We start from the raw sequence: 18,024 nt of genomic DNA on the forward strand, positions 1-18,024 counted from the left end.
CCTGTAATAAATTGTAATCATCACATTAGAGAATATGAGTTTGAGTCTGAAAATCCTTCAGCTAGATTATGGTTGTCACACATAAATAGGCATTAAGGCAGGCAAACTAACCCAATGACAAAGAATTTACAGTACTGAAAGGCCAATGGTAAGTACTACTACTTGACTTTCAACACGTTATTCATGTGTCGTTGCTTTTTTTCCTCCTATTTAGGGACACCAACCCCAGAATCAGTGATATTCTGCAAAAACTGGCTCCTTTTCTCAAGATGTATGGAGAGTATGTGAAGAATTTTGACAATGCAATGGAGCTGGTGAAAACTTGGACTGAGAGATCCCCTTGTTTCAAATCCATTATTCAAGATATTCAGGTAATGCGTGTGTGTATGTGGTATGTGTGTGTGAGTGAGAGAGAGAATGATTTCATTACACACACATATACGTCAATAGCATTTAATTTTGTTACATGGTATAGTGCCTTCTGGAAACAATTTGGAAGCGCATATAAGTGTCCAATATTCTACTCATGAAATGGTAAACTTAAGTTGTCTGAAGTGTAGGTCATATGTGGCTAATAAAAACTAGAGGATCTAAAATTCCACAGAATCAAAATGATTAAAATTGAGGACTACCTGTTGTGTATAAGATGTATATTAACAGTTTCTTTTTTTCTCTCTCTTCTAGAAACAGAAAGTTTGTGGAAATCTGACTTTGCAGCATCACATGCTAGAACCTGTACAACGAATCCCAAGATATGAGATGCTGTTGAAGGATTATTTGAGAAAATTACCTGCAGATTCTCTAGATTGGAAAGATGCTGAAAGTAATATTTGTGGGCATTGTGCATGAAGAAAAAGAGGAACTATTTTACAGCTCGCTATTTTCTTTTCATTGTCGGGATGGAAAAAAAAATCTTATTTTCTCTTGCATTTCGGTTGTGTGCTGAAATGCAAGAGAAAATAAGTACATCAGTATGCACTTTCTTGCATACTGATAAGCTGTAATAAGTTTTAAATTGTGATGAGTATTGCTCTTGTCATTAACTAGTTGTAATTTTAAATGTATTCTTTTTAAACTGTGTTTTTCAAAAAGGGCTTTCCAGTCCACCCCCCAAATGATTTCGTTTATTTCATTCCATGAATGCTCACGATAGTTTTGTGTAAACATTTAAATAAGGGATTGGTTTGTTAAATCAAACCACAGAAAGATATATGTTATGATTATTTCTCCAAAAGTCTGTTTCCTCAATTAAATTAATAGATGCTTGTTTTTCTGAAATTTGAATAAGGAGATTAAGATTACTTTTCCTTCAGCATAGCAGCAGGGCTGGTCATACCCTTGCCTTCAATTGACCTCCGCAGATTTCATTTAGTATCAAAAAGACAAGCATAGCAGTCATTTTCATACATATGTCAGTTTGAAGTGACTGAGCTGGCAATGACAAGTTGAATTAATAGCTGGATTTGCATTTTACAGAGCAGAAAAATTATTCTGCCAAGGGCTTGTTTTATGCTTCATTTCAGTAAAAGATGCATTCTCATGACCATTTAATATTCAAGTTTAACATACCTATATTGGCTGCAAGAAGTCTTTGTTGCTCTGGCTTTATATTTTGTACTTATATGAAAAGCTAATTCTGAGGAAACTTGCTATGCTGTACAGTATGTGGCTACTTAATTTAGTTTGGCAGCTTTTTAAAAAAAAATATTAGCTAAAATTATTTAGCTTTTAAAATATTAATTTACATATTAGGAAATGAGAATTAATCTTTTTTATTTACCATTTCTTCCCTAGAGTCCTTGGAAATTATATCCACAGCTGCAAGTCACTCTAACAGTGCCATCCGGAAAATGGTGAGTAATTTATTTGTCATTTTCTGTTTGCAGAATATGCATTTTAGTTATTATTACAGGTGGTTTTCAACTTACAACCATAGCTGAGCCCAAAATTTAATTGCTAAGCAAGACAGTTGTTAAGTGAGTTTTGCCCCATTTTATGACCTTTCTTGCCATAGTTGTTAAGTGAATCTGGCTTTCCCATTGATTTTGCTTGTCAGAAAGTGACAAAGGTGAGCATATGACATAACCCCAGAACACGCAACTGTCATAAAGACAGTTTTGCCGAGTGTCCGAATTTTTATCACGTGACCGCAATAGTCATACGTGTGAAAAACAGAGATGAGTCTCTTTTTTCAGTGCCATTGTAACTTCAGATAGTCACTAAACAAATGGTTGTAAGTCAAGGACCACCTGTATTTTAATCGTATGGACAACTATCAATTTTATGGATGCCTAACTGAGAAATACTATTTGTATTAAAATATTACATTTGTTTTCCCAAAAGTCTCTACTCTCTTCACAAGGGTAATTAATGCAATTGCCTTTTGTTTTGGCAAGCATGCTTGCTTCTGGTTTTGTCATGGATGATTGCCCCCAGTGAAACTGCTTCGTTACGCAATTCTTCGAGCACTTTTCTTGTTTTTGTAGGTGACCAATATTTTGGCTTTTCTAATCTTGAGGAAACATGATGTTCTTTGGCCTTGGCTTTCAGGAGAAAATTATATAACTGCTATAAGTGAACAGAGTAGCTACACAATATGCACGATGAAACATCTTTTTAATGTGTTATATTTATAGAGCATGTTTGTGAATTTCTGAATTGGTCTATATAAATCTGTATAAATAAAGATTCTATATAATTCAATCTATATAAATAAATGAATGCTTTCTTCCTTGTTTCATCCTCATGATAACCTGTAAGGCTGTTGGTGTAGAAAAAGAGCAGGCAGAGCTGGGGTGGTGGTGGCATTAAACATGTTATCAGCTTAGAGTGCTTGATGTTTATTTATTTATTTATGTATTTATTTATTTATTTATTGGTTCGATTTATATGCCGCCCTTCTCCGGAGACTCAGGACAGCTTACAATGCGTTAAGCAATAGCCTTCACACTTTTGTATATACCTGCTTAGTAGGGCTTTCACCACCCCCAAGCGGTGTTTTTTTTTATACAAAGTCATCTTATTGCCCCCACAAACCGGGTCCTCATTTTACCTACCTCGAAAGGATGGAAGGCTGAGTCAACCTTGAGCCTGGTGAGATTTGAATTTGCAGTAATTGCAGGTAGCTGGTGCTATTTAACAGCACTTTAGTCTGCTGCGCCACCAAGGTTCTCTCTTGCCACAAACAATCCAAATTCAGCCCCTCTTGAATTCCGTTGATCCTTATCTGATGCCAATTTAATATTGAACTTTAGATGATTAGATTCTTATGTATACACTTTTCATAAAACAGTTGCAAGCAGCTTGAATCAATGTTGTCATTTGTTTTATTTTGATGAAAAAGGAAAATTTGAAGAAGTTACTAGAGGTGTATGAAATGTTAGGAGAAGAAGAAGATATTGTCAATCCTTCAAATGAACTGATAAAAGAAGGGCAAATACTTAAGCTTGCTGCTCGCAACACATCAGCTCAAGAAAGATATCTCTTCTTAGTAAGTATTTTCTTTTGACTTGGTACCATTTTAAATGTCTATAACCTAGATTTCTATGTTTGTGCAGTGAAGGGGAAGTGCTATTTCAGTGCTGTGGTTTTTCCTACAAAGAAGGATTTCCAAATTGACTTTCTGTAGTTCTTTTTTTGAGTACAATGTTCCTAATTGTTCTTAACATAACTTGTGAAGTAATGCTAAACATGAACATACCCTTACACTTCAGACAGGACCAGGAGCCATGGTTGATCCTAACTAGGACTAATGTTGATGCAATAAAAGGCTGAAACATGGTTAAATGATAAAGGGCACTTATGTATAACTGAGAAAGGAGACTTGTTTGCAAGTGGAAGTTTACAAGAAAGCAGTGTGGAGCATTTGTGTGGGGGTCAGAAATGCTAATACATTCAAATACATAAATCCTAGATTAGCAAAGGGATTCCCTTGTAATTGTCCACCAGGCTAGCTTTTCTTAATCCTGTGTCTCCTACCTTTGAATGGAGAAGTAATGAATGGTATGTTTAAGTAGTACGCCTTGTCCCATAGGAAGAAGAATGGCAGAATCTGGGGGCAGAGTTAAAAAGGGGGATCAACCTAGAATCCCTATATAGCCACAGACAGACTAAGTCCAACCTCCCCCCTTGAATTCCATGGATCCTTATTTAACTCCAAGCAGATGCTAACTGTTAGTTGAGAAGAATCCTGTGCATAGGCACATGTAGCAATAAATCAATTTAATTGGACTTTCACATCTGGACCCACACCTGATATGTGCCCACTGAAAACACTTAAATACCCTGTTAGTTTCAAAAGTATTTTTCTATTTTTTTCTGTTTTTGGTGAAGAGAAAACTATTTTTTTACATTTTTATTCCAACCTTCTTCCTAAAAGTCATATTTATATTTAAAATGGGATCCAACTCAAAGTCAGTCAATTTGTAGAAAAAGCTCATATAACATAGATGAGGCTTAAAATCCTTAGAACAATCTTTTTCTGTACTTAAAACTGTTCTCAGAAAATATTTCATACACTCTACACCCAAAATCGGCTTCCAGGCAAGAAACTTCTTTCTGTACTTTCAAAACCAAAGAAGTTTTGTTTACTTTTTAAAAAAGTAAACAAAATAAAAAAAGCAAAATAAAAATGGCTTCATTTCTTTAAAGGTTTAATCCTTCATGAAATATGTAATTAGTTCCCCAAACTCCTATTTTACACACTGGCAAATGTAACATTTCTCTCAGGTTGTACTATACTGTATGTTGAAAGTGAACTATAACTAAGTGAATATCCTGGGAGGATTGTAGCAAAGTTAGTTGTGCTAACCACTTATTAATCTTTCTTATTTTTCTTTCGCTAAGATGCAACTTTCATATTGGAAAGTGAATGTTTTTGTTTAATAGATAACCCACTAATTATAATTACGGACACTAATGTCTTTTGGTGTATTGGTTTTTTCCCCCCAGTTCAATAATATGTTGCTGTACTGTGTACCAAAATTCAGCTTAGTAGGATCTAAGTTTACAGTCCGGACAAGAGTTGGCATTGATGGTATGAAGATTGTAGAAACCCACAATGAAGAATACCCACACACTTTTCAAGTGTCTGGGAAAGAACGAACGTTAGAGTTGCAGGCCAGGTAAGAAGTGAGTTTAACACTGTTACTTGAAGTGTAGTCACAATAAAGTAAAAGCTTAAAGTCCTGGAACAGAGATGTTGAAAACTGGCATATATCTGATTTGCATTTGGAAAGCACTGGTTCTTTTCACTCTTGTTAGTGAAATTAAAAATGCTTGATTGAAAGGACGTAATGGGTTTTAAGCCATCATTTTCAAACTTGGCAACTTTAAAAAGTGTGGACTTCTAATTCCCAGAATTCCTTAGCAAGCATGCTGGTAGCATTCCCCAGCTGACTTTTTGTTGATGCTTGACCTTTCCCCTAATCTCGCCAGGTCACAGTTAGATACAGTTCGTCTTCGTCTTAAAACCATTTGTTTAATGACGGTTCGAAGTTACAACAACAATGAAGACAGTGACTTATGACTGTTTTTCACACTTACAACTATTGCAGCATCCCCATGGTCACATGATCAAAATTTGGACACTTGGGATCATGTGATCATCATTTGTAACCTTCCCATTCAAGCAGAATCAAAGGGGGAAACTAAATTTGCTTAATGGCTGTATAATTCACTTAATAACTGCAGGGATTCACTTAAAATGTAAAATGGGGGAAAACTCATTTAACAACTGCCTTGCTTAACAACAGAAATTTGGGGCTCAATTGCAGTCATAAGTTGAGACATTCCTGTACAGTTAGATGAATGTCCAATTTCAATGGAAATGTTGAGCAGAAGTGATCAAGTTTCTTGCTTGAGAATCTAGAGATCCCAGAATAACCTGCATTAAAATTAGAAAAATGACTTGGAACATTCCACTTTTGAAACCAAATAAGTCCTTCTGGTAGATTGAAGAAATATACTAGATGCAGTTAATGCTGTTAATTGAATTCCATTTGTTTTAAATACCATGGAATAATAGTTAATAGTCATGTTTGTTTGTTTATAATTAGTGGATTGCAGGATGCTTGTCTCTATGATGTGAAGAGTTTCTTTAGGGTCCTTCCCGTAGTACATAATTGCTTCTGCTTTTTAATGAGCATGAATAAAAATGCTAGATAAATGTTTGTAACGCCAGCTACATCTACCTTCTTATGTTATTGAGTACATGCCTTATACTGATAAACAGTAATCTTCATCCCCATAAAAATTGCATTAGTTTGCCCTAAGGATTTTCTTTACCAGAAGAATTTGTCTTTGTTTGATTTCACTAGAGTGCAAATTGATGCTTGTGGTTATAAGGTCCATTTTGTTATAGAGATGATTGCTTCCTGGTGATCTCATAGAGCCATTACTGCAACCCTGTGAGAAACAGAGTTTAATGTTTGATTAGATCAATTTATACAGTCTCTGTCTGTAAACCTCCCATGTTCTACCAGTTGACACGGATGATAAGGCTTATTTTTATCATGCAAGCTACACAGTCTGGAATCATGGAACGGAACCATTGGTCTGTTTAGTTGTTACTCTGATTCCATGAGCAATGAAAGTAAAGGCAAGTCACAGCCTTGGTTTCCTTCTTTGATGTTCTAGAAAATATGACGTCCCGTAGGCATTCCTATAAACGTAGGTATCCCTTTGATTATATGAATATTTGACGGCAAAGCTATTATTTGGAAGTAGCAGGGTGCAACTCTATAAAGCAGCTACTATGTGCAACTATTTGGATCCTTGCATATTCCAAACATCTTTTTGCTTTCAAATCTGCACAGCCCTAGTAAAAAAAATCCTTTCATTCTGCAAACTGAACGCATCAGAGCACTAATTTCCAGGGAGTGCTATATTATATTAAGTGTCCTGCAGTGGAACTGTTAATGTTTCACTACTGAAGACTTAGATAATATGGAAGCAATCGCTTGAGCCCAAGCTTGTATACAACTTAGAGAGGGGACAGGAATGGAAAAGAAACTGCTAAGTGGCTTTTATGTAAATGACCTGCTGATGAAAATTATGGAACTTCTTTTCCAGATCAGCTTTTAGAAGCGATTTGAACAATGCACACTTAGGCAGTGTACAAATTCATGAGGTTAGGTTTGGTTGTGGAGTTCAATTTGGCAGGAAAATGTTATATATTGTATGGGTTGACAGTATTCACTTCTCAGTACAATTCAGATCCAATAGCTACAGCTCTAAATGACTTTATTTCTGGAGGGTATAAGGGAAGATCAGAGAGGAGAGAAATAAATCCAGCCCTGAAATAACCAGAACAATTTGCAAAGCCTAAATGGAATTTGCATTCACACATGCAGAGTGCATTAGAGACATTATTCTGGTATACACACATGTGAAATATTATTCTAACCTCATTTCAGACGTTATATTTCCACAAAGGTTTAATCATGCGCAGTTGAAAGGCATCAGTTTTTGAATCCAGAATCCCAATTCTTTTTTTCCCCTTGCAATTAGACATTTTTAATGTTTTCAATAGGTGCCTTTTTATATGCTTCAGCATTTTCATGCCTTTCCATGTAAAATGGCTTTACAGCTTATTAAACAGTTTCTGAACATGCTTTTAACCATTATCTCCAACTGTGTTCTTTAGCTCTGAACAAGACAAAGAAGAATGGATAAAGGTAAATAAACCTGGCTTGTTATGTCCAAATATGCAATAAATGTGCTAAGATTGATGCTTTATATGCAACTAAGCCACATGGCTACTGCTCTGCTGCTGCTGTCATGATTCTTTTGAAATTTAACTTCCAGTGTTTGTTGATTTAAAAAGTTAGTTACTGGAATCAAGCATGCATCTATCTCTAGTGTTCATTTTGGTCTGACATTCAATCATTTATTCTTCCGTTAAACTTGATCTTCTTTTTCCATTTCATTGATTACAGGCTCTTCAGAGTACTATAGATGCTTTTCAGCAAAGAAATGAAACATTCAGAACTGCAATTGCAAAAGAATATGATGACATGCCTATTGAGGTGTCTGTAAGTTGAGTGTAACTTTTGGGTTGTGTATACTCCTGTTGGTTCGGATTAATTCAAAAATCCATATCAGAAGCATGAAAATAAGTCATGAAACGTATTAGTTTGCCATTAGAATGCCCTTTCAGTCATGTAAATGCTCATATGGGCCTGTTTTTATTCACAGTACTGTAATGTATCAATATGGATAGACCTGTGCAGTGATGTCTATACGGGAGATGGTCTGATTTGCCAAAAGAAAGAGAAGAAGGGGGTGGATGGAAGCAGGCATAATAGGAGAGAGAAAAGATAACTGTGAGAGGGATCTTGGAGTCCTAGTGGATATTTAGATATGAGCCAGCAGTGTGCAGCAGCTGCCAAAAAAGCCAACACAGTTCTAGGCTGCACAAACAGAGGGATAGAATCAAAATCACGTGAAGTGTTAATATCACTTTATAATGCCTTGGTAAGGCCACACTTGGAATACTGCATCCAGTTTTGGTCGCCACAATGTAAAAAAGATGTTAAAACTCTAGAAAGAGTGCAGAGAAGAGCAACAGAGATGATTAGGGGACTGGAGGGTAAAACATATGAAGAATGGTTGCTGGAACTGGATATGTCTAGTCTGATGAAAAGAAGGACTAAGGGAGACATGATAGCAGTGTTCCAATATCTCAGGTGCTGCCACAAAGAAGAGGGAGTCAAGCTATCCTCCAAAGCACCTGAGGGCAGGACAAGAAGCAATGGTAGAAACTAATCAAGGAGAGAAGCAATTTAGAATTAAGGAGAAATTTCCTGACAGTTAGAACAATTTATCAGTGGAATGATTTGCCTCCAGAAGTTGTGAATGCTCCAACACTGGAAGTTTTTAAGAAGTTGTTGGATAATCACTTGTCTGAAGTGGTGTAGGGTTTCTTGTCTAAGCAGGGGGTTGGACTAGAAGACCTCCAAGGTCCCTTCCAACTCTGTTATTCTGATAGTAGTGTGAGTCAAATTCAGCAGAGCAAAGTGGTATTTGTCATCTACATGGGAAAGGTATTTATTTATATATCATTTCAATTTATGAAGCTGCCCCAACTTCAGACTAACTTGAAGATTTGTTACATCTACCAAATTTTTACCTCTAAGAAAAAGATAGTATTTTATAGGGATCCTATTGAGTATGATCAAACAATTGCATTTTGTTATCCAGGGCTTTACCAACTCACTCTCTTTCTTCTCGGACTGTCTATTCTCTTGGTTGCCTCTATGAACCAGTTTGCTCTGAAGTAGATTTCTCTAAAATGATTTCTTTGATGCTCATATTTGCATGAATTCATATTACAAAGTCTTTGTCTTGAATTGTATTTATTTTCCCCCTGCCTAGTTTTTATGGTACAGAATTATTCCCCAACTTAATTAAAATAGTTATTTTGAGCAAAGAACATTTCTTTTGCTCAAAGCGGGAGAGTTATCATTAAAAAAAAACCAGTTAAAGAAAGACACCAAGTAGAGGAAAAAAATAGGATATAATCTTTGAAATGCCTCCGACTATAAATGGATGATGGAGGGAATGGCTGCTACAAGGATTTTTAAATTGTAGCTGTGATCAGAAGCAATTCAAAATGATCATTCACACAATTTCCCAGTTTGCATATGATTTTATTATATGAGGTGAAAGTCAAGACCGTGAGATCAGACAAACATGTATTGTGTGACAGTCTGCTGTTAACAGGCACAAATAAGCTATAAATCTTTTGTTCTAATAACTGTTCAGTCATGATAAGAGTTAACAAGAGTTTTGTCTTTTAAAAACTCTGTGTGACTTCCTGCTCAACATTTCTTACTCCTTTTTCTATTGCACATTATTAAAAAAAACTAAATCAAAGGATAGTACAAATGGTAATATTTGGAAAAGAAGCATTTCTTTTAATAAAATTGAAAGAATTGCAGTGGGAGACATAAAGAAATGCCAGAGAGATACATACTATAACCACAGTCTATTCTTTATTCAGTCAACAAACAAAACATAAAAAACATTTAAATTTAGACTTCATTTCTAATTATCATATAACATAGCTGTCTTTTTGGTTAATCCGTTTATTCTGATCTTTGCAGAAATTCTCTTCATCCCACTTCATGCACACATAAAGAGTGCTGTGCTCATTTGAATATCTTTCCTTGGTTTAAAGTCTACTGTAGTTTTGAGATTGAAGCCCAGCTGCCGTGAAAGTTAGGAACCAAGTATCTACTTCTCTTTTCTTTTCTTGTAATTGCTAGCAGAGTTTATTTGCTATTTTAATCTTTGGCATTCCCTGCCTTTTCCTACATCACTGGATTTGATTATGGCTAGCAAGGGAAAATGCAAAGCATCAAACTAATCTTGAATATCTTTCAATCCTAAAAAATATGCAGCTGTTGTTTATAGTAGCCTCCACACCTGTTATTTAGTTTTAAGATTAGCCTGTCATTCCACTGGCTTTTCAGAGAGGGCGGGGGAAGAGGGAGAGAGAGAGAAAGAGAAAGAAAGAAAGAAAGAAAGAAAGAAAGAAAGAGAGAGAGAATTACCTTTTCTTCTAATAATGTTCCACAATTTATTTATTTTTTCCTCCTCGGAGACTGCTGAGCTCGGGAAGAGAGCCCCAAGATGGATCCGAGACAATGAAGTGACTATGTGTATGAAATGCAAAGAGCCATTTAATGCACTAACAAGGAGGAGACATCATTGCCGAGCTTGTGGGCATGTAAGCACAAAGCCACATCTGCTGGTTAACAGTTGCTGAAGCTGCCAAAAACTTGTTCAGAAACTCCATCTGGTGATTGCTTTTAAATGCTGTTTTGTTTCAGCTGACACTTGCCATGGCAGAAAGTCAGAATTTGTGAACCAAGTCTGCACCCCCTTACGGCCAATGCAGGAAATATTTCTGTAAATGGTTCCCTTTAATAACTGGAATGTTAAATTAATTTTACATTTCATTTTATTGCATTGCTGGTGTCCTTTATAAAATATCTATTCTGAGCTGCCATAGGCTATTTGTTCCTCTATTGCAGGGCTGTCAAACTTGTGGGCTGCTGACTGGATTCGTCACGCGCTGGCCACGCCCACGCCCGGTTTAGCGAAGGGAGAAAAAGTCCCAATATGTCATGTGACGATGCGAGTTTGACACCCCTGCTCTATTGGAATCTCTAATTATTATCCTTTAATGATAATCTGCAGTTCAGCTGGTTTCAGGTTATCTTTGGAGATATTTTTCAGGGTACCAATTTTAATTTCTAGTTGAAAGAATTTTATTTCGGATACGTTTAATTGTGTAATTCATAGATGTTAAATTACATATTCATATTTTTGTGCACAGCACTTGTGATATACAGTATATGTTTTGATTGCCCAAGTCTAGTGATACTTTGGTGAACATGTTCTTATGCTCAGAAACAAGCTTTTGGATTCCTGGATTAACCACAATACAGCTGTTCATGATATCTAACAAAATGAAATTCAATGGTGAAAAAAGTAAGGTTCTACATTTAGGCAAGAAAATCAAAATGCACAGGTACGGTATTTGTGGTACCTCGTTCAATAGTAGTAACTGAAAGGGATCTTGGAGTCCTAGTGGACAACCATTTAAATATGAGCCAGCAGTGTGCTGCAGCTGCCAAAAAAGCCAACACAATTCTAGACTGCATTAATAGAGAGATAGAATCAAGATCACATGAAGTGTTAAAACCACTTTATAATGCCTTGGGTAAGGCCACACTTGGAATACTGCATCCAATTTTGGTCGCCACAATGTAAAAAAGATGTTGAGACTCTAGAAAGAGTACAGAGAAGAGCAACAGAGATGATTAGGGGACTGGAGGGTAAAACATAAAGAACGGTTACTGGAATTGGGTATGTCTAATCTGATGAAAAGAAGGACTAGGGGTGACAAGATAGCAGTGTTCCGATATCTCATGGGCTGCCACAAAGAAGAGGGAGTCAAGTTATTCTCCAAAGCACTTGAGGGCAGGACAAGAAGCAATGGATGGAAAGTAGCGGTAATCAAGGAGAGAAGCAATATAGAAGTAAGAAGAAATTTCCTGACACTTAGAACAATTAATCAGTGGAACAACTTGCCTTCAGAAGTTGTGAATGCTCCAACACTGGAAGTTTTTAAGAAGAGATTGGATAAGCCTTTGTTTGAAATGGTATAGAGTTCCCTGCCTAAGCAGGGGGTTGGACTAGAAGACCTCCAAGTTTCCTTCCAACTCTGTTATTTTGTTATTCTTTGAGTGATGGTACTAAATGCCTGAAGAGTCCTGTTTTAGAACATTGGATGGATTTCATGTTTGGTTACTATCGTCGTAAAATAAATTAATCCTTTATTAAATATTTCACCATGGCAAATGGTTTTTGGAAACGATGTTTGGAAGCAAACTGATGTTCCAAAGTAACTCAGTTTTTATTTTTCTTAAGGTGGTTTGCTGGAAATGTTCTGATTACAAAGCTCATCTTGAGTATGATGGCAATAAGCTGAACAAAGTTTGTAAAGATTGCTACCACATTATAACAGGGTGCACTGATAGTGAAGAAAAGAAAAAAAGAGGAATCTTGGAGGTATGAAATTTAAAGAATTAAAGTGTGTTGGGTCTTATTTATTGCTTATTTCACATTGCTTTTTTTTACATTGCTTTTTTTTACATTGCCTGTCCTAATATTATTAACCTAAAATATTTTAATAAAATGATTTATTAAATTAAAAGTAAGATCACACATATTTTAATACTGCATCCAGTTTTGATCACCATATGATAAAATAGAGACTCTGGAAAAAGTGCAGAGAAGGCCAAAAAAATGGATAGGGGACTGGAGGCCAAATCATACAAAGAACTGGGAACATAGGCAATATAGAACATAGGAACTGGGTATGTCTAGTCTAGTGAAAAGAAGGACTAGGGGGTGACATGATGGCAGTGTTCCAATATTTGAGAAGCTGCCACAAAGACGAGGAAATTAAACTGTTTTCCAAAACACCAGAAAGCAAGGCAAGATGCAATGGATGGAAACTAATCAAGCAGAAAAGCAACCTAGAACTAAGGAGAAATTGCACCAATTGCAACAATTGACCAGCTTGCCTTCCAAAGTTTTGGGTGCTACATCAGTGAAGGCTTTTAAGAAGAGACTGGACATCCATTTGTCTGGAATGGTATAGAGTCTCCTGGTCGAGTCGGGGGTTGCGCTAGAAAACCTCCAAGGTCCCTTCCAACTCTGTTATGTTAAAATGACATTGATATTTCTCATATTTATTTAAAATTGCATGCAATGAGGAAGGCACTGATGAGAACTAACTAGCCAAAGGCTAAATTTATGCATGCAGAAAACTGCACATGATTCATTCATTGTGTGCCAACAAACCATTTTAAAACATTCTGTTTCTGGTGGTATCCATGATATCGGCCTATGTAATTTGGACTAGCTAAATCTCAGCATCTCTGACTATTGGTCATGTATTGAAAATGATAGTATTTCTTGGATTTTCAGTGGACATACAGTAGTTTTGTCTGCTAAAGATAGTAAAGAGGAAGGATAGAAAGAAAAGTGACAAAAATTTAGCAGAGATGGGCAGACTTTATTAAAACAAATCCATCCTTCCAATATTGCAAATAAGCTTTTAAGTTTAAGTTTTAAAATTAAATTGGAGTTTCCAATGTTGCTTGTTCTATCAGCTATTTTTAAAAGCCCATTGTTGCTTCTTTATTATATCCAATGATTGTTTTGATGCAACAAACCCACACCAACTGTTGTTTAGAGGCAAACCTACTCATAGAAGTTTGTTTATTTTGTTCCAACTTGACATAGCTACTTTCTTTTTTCTTTTCAGTTTCAATGTCTATATAAATTGTGTTGTCTGGTTGCAGTTAGTTTGAGCAACATCATCATCATCATAAAATTCATTAGTTTTCTCGTCATAATATTAATTCTTGTTGATTATCGATATTAATTAATATTAATAATAAACATATAATAAGCCATAATAAAATTAATCCTTCTCTTACAATTTTAAACATTCTAACTTCTGATTCTATTAGTTAACCATTGATAAAACAAATCCAATATTTCAAAATATTCCATGTTTTCCTTCTCTTTAATTTTAAATGTTAATCTATCCATTTTTGCACATTCTAGTATTTTTTTTTATTATCGTCTCTTCTGTAGGGATCTCCACACTTTTCCAATGTTGTGCAAATACAATTCTAACCACTATTAACACACGTAGTATTAGATACATAGTCCTCTATTATATTTTTCTGGTATGATACCCAACAGAAATATTTCTGCTTTTAGATCTAATGTTCCTATATGTTCCTTTATTATTTTTTCTATCCAAGTATTTATTTTTGTCCAGTATGCTTTTGCTTGTGGGCACACCCACCACACTAGCTACTGGTAGTAGCTACTTTTTCAAGAAGCATGTTGGAAGAAGTCAGAGGGGGAAAAAAGCCTTTTGTTATAAGCTACTTTATGAGTTCCCTTTCTGACTTCTCCTTTGAGAAGGCACTTTGAGTTAAATGAAGAAAATGTTCCCTGGAACTGATTGATTATTAAATATTTTGTAAAAGGTCAGCAGTTCTTCCATTTCATTCTATTTCTGCAAGATTACATTGCTTCCATCTCATGCTTCTTTGATGAATAGTAAAATACCAAGCCATCAGTTGGATGTAAGATCATTCTCTTTCATTTTTATTACTTAATTTGCTATGATTTTATTCCTTACCAATTATTGTCTGAGAAATGATAAACAATTATAATGATCTTTTAGAATTCTTCAACCACCTCGTTTTATCTCTACAGATTGAATCAGCAGAAGTGTCGGGAAATAGTGTGATATGTAGTTTTCTGCAGTATTTGGAAAAATCTAAAACATGGCAAAAGGCTTGGTGTGTGATACCTAAACATGAAGCCCTTGTTTTATATATGTATGGCGCTCCACAGGTATGTAAAAATGAATGGTTGCCAGACCATAGCAAAGTTCCTTTTTCACCTTAGAATAACATGATATCATGCTTACCTTTAATTTACATTTTTGCAACTGTAATTCCTACTCTTTCTGAATTGTATTCTTCCCCCCACTGTATGTAAAAGAAGAGCTTACACAATAACAATCAGAACTGGCTATGACCACTGTGTATCTCTCCTCACCTTCTGTTTACAGAGGATGATATGTGATACAAGTAGTCCTTGACTTACAACCATTCATTTAGTGACCGTTCAAAGTTACAACATTACTGAAAAAAATGACTTATCACCATTTTCCATACTTACAACCATTGCAGCATCCCCATGGTCACATGATCAGAATTCAGACACTTGGCAATTGGTTGTAGTGTCCCAGGATCATGTAATCTCTTTTTGCGACCTTCTGACAAGGAAATCGTCAATTGGGAAGTCAAATTCACTTAACAACCATATTGCTAAGTTAACGACCACATTGCTTCACTTAACAACTGTGGCAAGAAAGTAGTGAAATGGGGCAAAACTCACTGAACAACTGTCTCACTTAGCAACATAAATTTCGGCTGAATTGTGGTCGTTAAGTTGAGGACTATCTGTACCAGGTTTGGGTTTTATCAGCCTGCAGAGCCTCCAATAGTAACAGTAGCTTAGATTTTTTTTTCAGGACCTCTTATCTGCTAATTTGTGGGTCATCTGGATTTTTGCACTTTGATGTGGTAGCCATAGGTGGTGAAAGGGCAAAGAGGGAATAGATCTGATCCCCTGGTGGCCTAGGAGGCAATTTTCTCCAGTTTTGCATTTTTCTTTTTCTGTGGTTGCACGTTTGATCTTGCTGTGGTCTGTCGGCCGCCAGCCCCTCCAGCAGCTAAATCAGAGGAGGGGGAGGTGTGGGAGTCAGGGCCAGCATCAAGGCAACCTCAGAGCTCCAAGGGGGAAAAGGGAATGGAGCTGTCAGAGACAGAAGTGGAGCCTGGGCCATCCATCAGCCCTCAGATGGAGAGTCAACAGCCCCCAGGTCTGGAAGTGTCTGATGAGGAAGAGGAGGAACAGCGCGCAGAAGGCAGAGGAGAAGAGAGCAGTGGAAATCTATGGGCTGATCCTTGGGAAGGAAGAGGCACCACTGCTAGTGAAGCCCCACCCTAGCTCTGGGGATAAAAGGCAGTGGGCAGAGATGAATAGGTGTGGTAGACAACTATTCATCTCCATGCCGGACAGACTTGTTAGCCTGCTGTGTGTGAGAGAGAGACTTTTTGCTGGGGCTGCTAGCGCTCCTAATAAAGGCATCATTTACTTAACTACAGATCTATAAAATTTAATCTTGATAGGAATGAGAGCTTTTCCTTCCTCTGTCACCCGTTTTCTCCTGTTGGAAACCTCCTCACATCCTCTGTAGCCCAACCTCTATAATCAAGACACTTCTTTTTGGGGACTCCTCTCAAATGTTGCCTTTTTAAAGTGACTTCATTTCTGTTTCCATAGGATGTCAAAGCCTTGGCTACAATCCCACTTTTGGGCTACGCAGTAGATGACACCCCAAGAAGTGCTGACCTCCCGCATAGTTTCAAATTGACTCAGTCCAAATCTGTGCACAGTTTTGCAGCAGATAACGAAGAGCTGAAACAGAAGTGGTTGAAAATCATCTATTTAGCTGTTAAAGGTGAAACACCAGATTGCTGCAACGATTCACAAATCAGTTTGGAGGATCAGCAGGAAAGCACGGCCAAACTGGAATCCACCAATGGTCTGTAAAGCTGTATTTGTCCCATTCCTATTGGGGTTGACACTACTTCCTAAAACAAATTTGAAAAGACGCCAGCCTTTCTGCCATGTTTCTTAGCACTTTATGTTGGAAAAGAACAAAAGAGTTCATATCGTTTTAGAGAAATTGTCCTTAACGTTTATGTTATGTCAATAAAATTAATGTACAGAAGCATTCCATATTTTCTTTTTATTCAATTAATGTCTTAGCCAAAAAGTCATCAATATTAACCTAATGCTGTTATTTCCAAGATTGTTATCGTACAACATAATACTATTGGGGATGGTACAGCTTTTTCATAATGAAGTTGATCTCTTGGTAATTTTCTATGAATCATACATGTGTGTTTTTAGATATACCTCCACATTGCCAAATAGATGTGTAGTGAAATTTAAAGTTAGATTAGCTTACTGCATCTAAATTTTCGCACTATTTACACTGATGTGTATATAAAAACTATAATTTTTTGTTTGTGAACCAAACAATATCCAGAGTATCTAAACATTTCAAATGATCTATTTAAAAAGCTAAAACTTTCCTGTTAAATTTTTTTTATTGAACAATAAGAACATTATATACTGTTTGCAGGGTATGTTTTTACAGGAAAATGTACTATACTCGATTTTGATTTATCTTCATGATACTAAATCAATGCTTGCCTATGATTTTTAAAAATGAAGCATGCATCCTGTAGAGTTTAAGCAGAGGATTCTGAATTTAAGAGACAATTGGTGGCTTGTTTATATAGAATAATATTGGTATTTTTATACATTAATACAGAACTGGAAAGAGTAGTAAAGGCATGTACTGGATGTATAGATTCTAGCTGTGGTTTGAAAAGCATAACTTCTCAGTTCTGTTACCTTTGGAAAGTGGTACTACATTTCTAAAATTATAAGTGCTTTAGTAATATTATCAGCTTAATCTTAAACAATGTCTTGTGATATCTCTTTTCCCTTTATATTAGGATTTAATACAGAGATCTGAATATTATGAATCAGTTCGGACTTTGCATCAAATCATGATTAAAGAAAATTAAATACCAGTACATGTTGAGTTCATACATTACACTAAGCCATAAAGTAGTTTGTTTGTCTTATGTGATGTGTAAAGCCAACTGTAAACCATGATTTATGGCTTAAGATGATGTGGGAACAAGGTGTACTCAATAAACTATGGTTAAAACTAACCATATCTTAAGAGTTACAGTCAAATCATGCTTTGTGCAAAGAAAAGTCTGGCTTGACATTTTAAATTAACAAACCATAGTTAAAACCATTAATCTT

At 36.1% G+C, this 18,024-nt stretch overlaps 1 protein-coding gene and 1 long non-coding RNA gene across 5 annotated transcripts in view; one reads left to right on the top strand and one right to left on the bottom strand.

Moving 5' to 3' along the window:
* The window catches only part of FGD4 (FYVE, RhoGEF and PH domain containing 4), a 124,123-nt gene extending 107,211 nt beyond the window's left edge, over nt 1-16,912 (top strand). For all 4 annotated transcript variants that reach the window (XM_060694501.2, XM_087873099.1, XM_087873098.1 and 1 more), the window contains exons 7-17: nt 215-371; nt 685-823; nt 1,795-1,853; nt 3,344-3,490; nt 4,951-5,123; nt 7,646-7,676; nt 7,938-8,033; nt 10,607-10,732; nt 12,442-12,582; nt 14,818-14,958; nt 16,459-16,912. In XM_060694501.2, coding sequence (XP_060550484.2) covers nt 215-371; nt 685-823; nt 1,795-1,853; nt 3,344-3,490; nt 4,951-5,123; nt 7,646-7,676; nt 7,938-8,033; nt 10,607-10,732; nt 12,442-12,582; nt 14,818-14,958; nt 16,459-16,728 — 1,480 coding nt within the window. In that variant the 3' untranslated portion in view covers nt 16,729-16,912. The remainder of the gene's footprint in view (nt 1-214; nt 372-684; nt 824-1,794; nt 1,854-3,343; nt 3,491-4,950; nt 5,124-7,645; nt 7,677-7,937; nt 8,034-10,606; nt 10,733-12,441; nt 12,583-14,817; nt 14,959-16,458) is intronic.
* LOC148112777 (uncharacterized) lies at nt 4,288-10,665 on the bottom strand. The gene is made up of 2 exons (XR_015728717.1): nt 10,557-10,665; nt 4,288-6,405 (listed from the first exon to the last, which is right to left on the bottom strand). It is a non-coding gene; the product is annotated as an uncharacterized LOC148112777 (long non-coding RNA).
* Nucleotides 16,913-18,024: the final 1,112 nt, after the last annotated feature.

Source organism: Pantherophis guttatus, chromosome 7, assembly GCF_059756535.1.
Source record: "Pantherophis guttatus breed Tessera chromosome 7, ASM5975653v1, whole genome shotgun sequence".
In the NCBI taxonomy this organism is placed as follows: Eukaryota; Metazoa; Chordata; class Lepidosauria; order Squamata; family Colubridae; genus Pantherophis; species Pantherophis guttatus.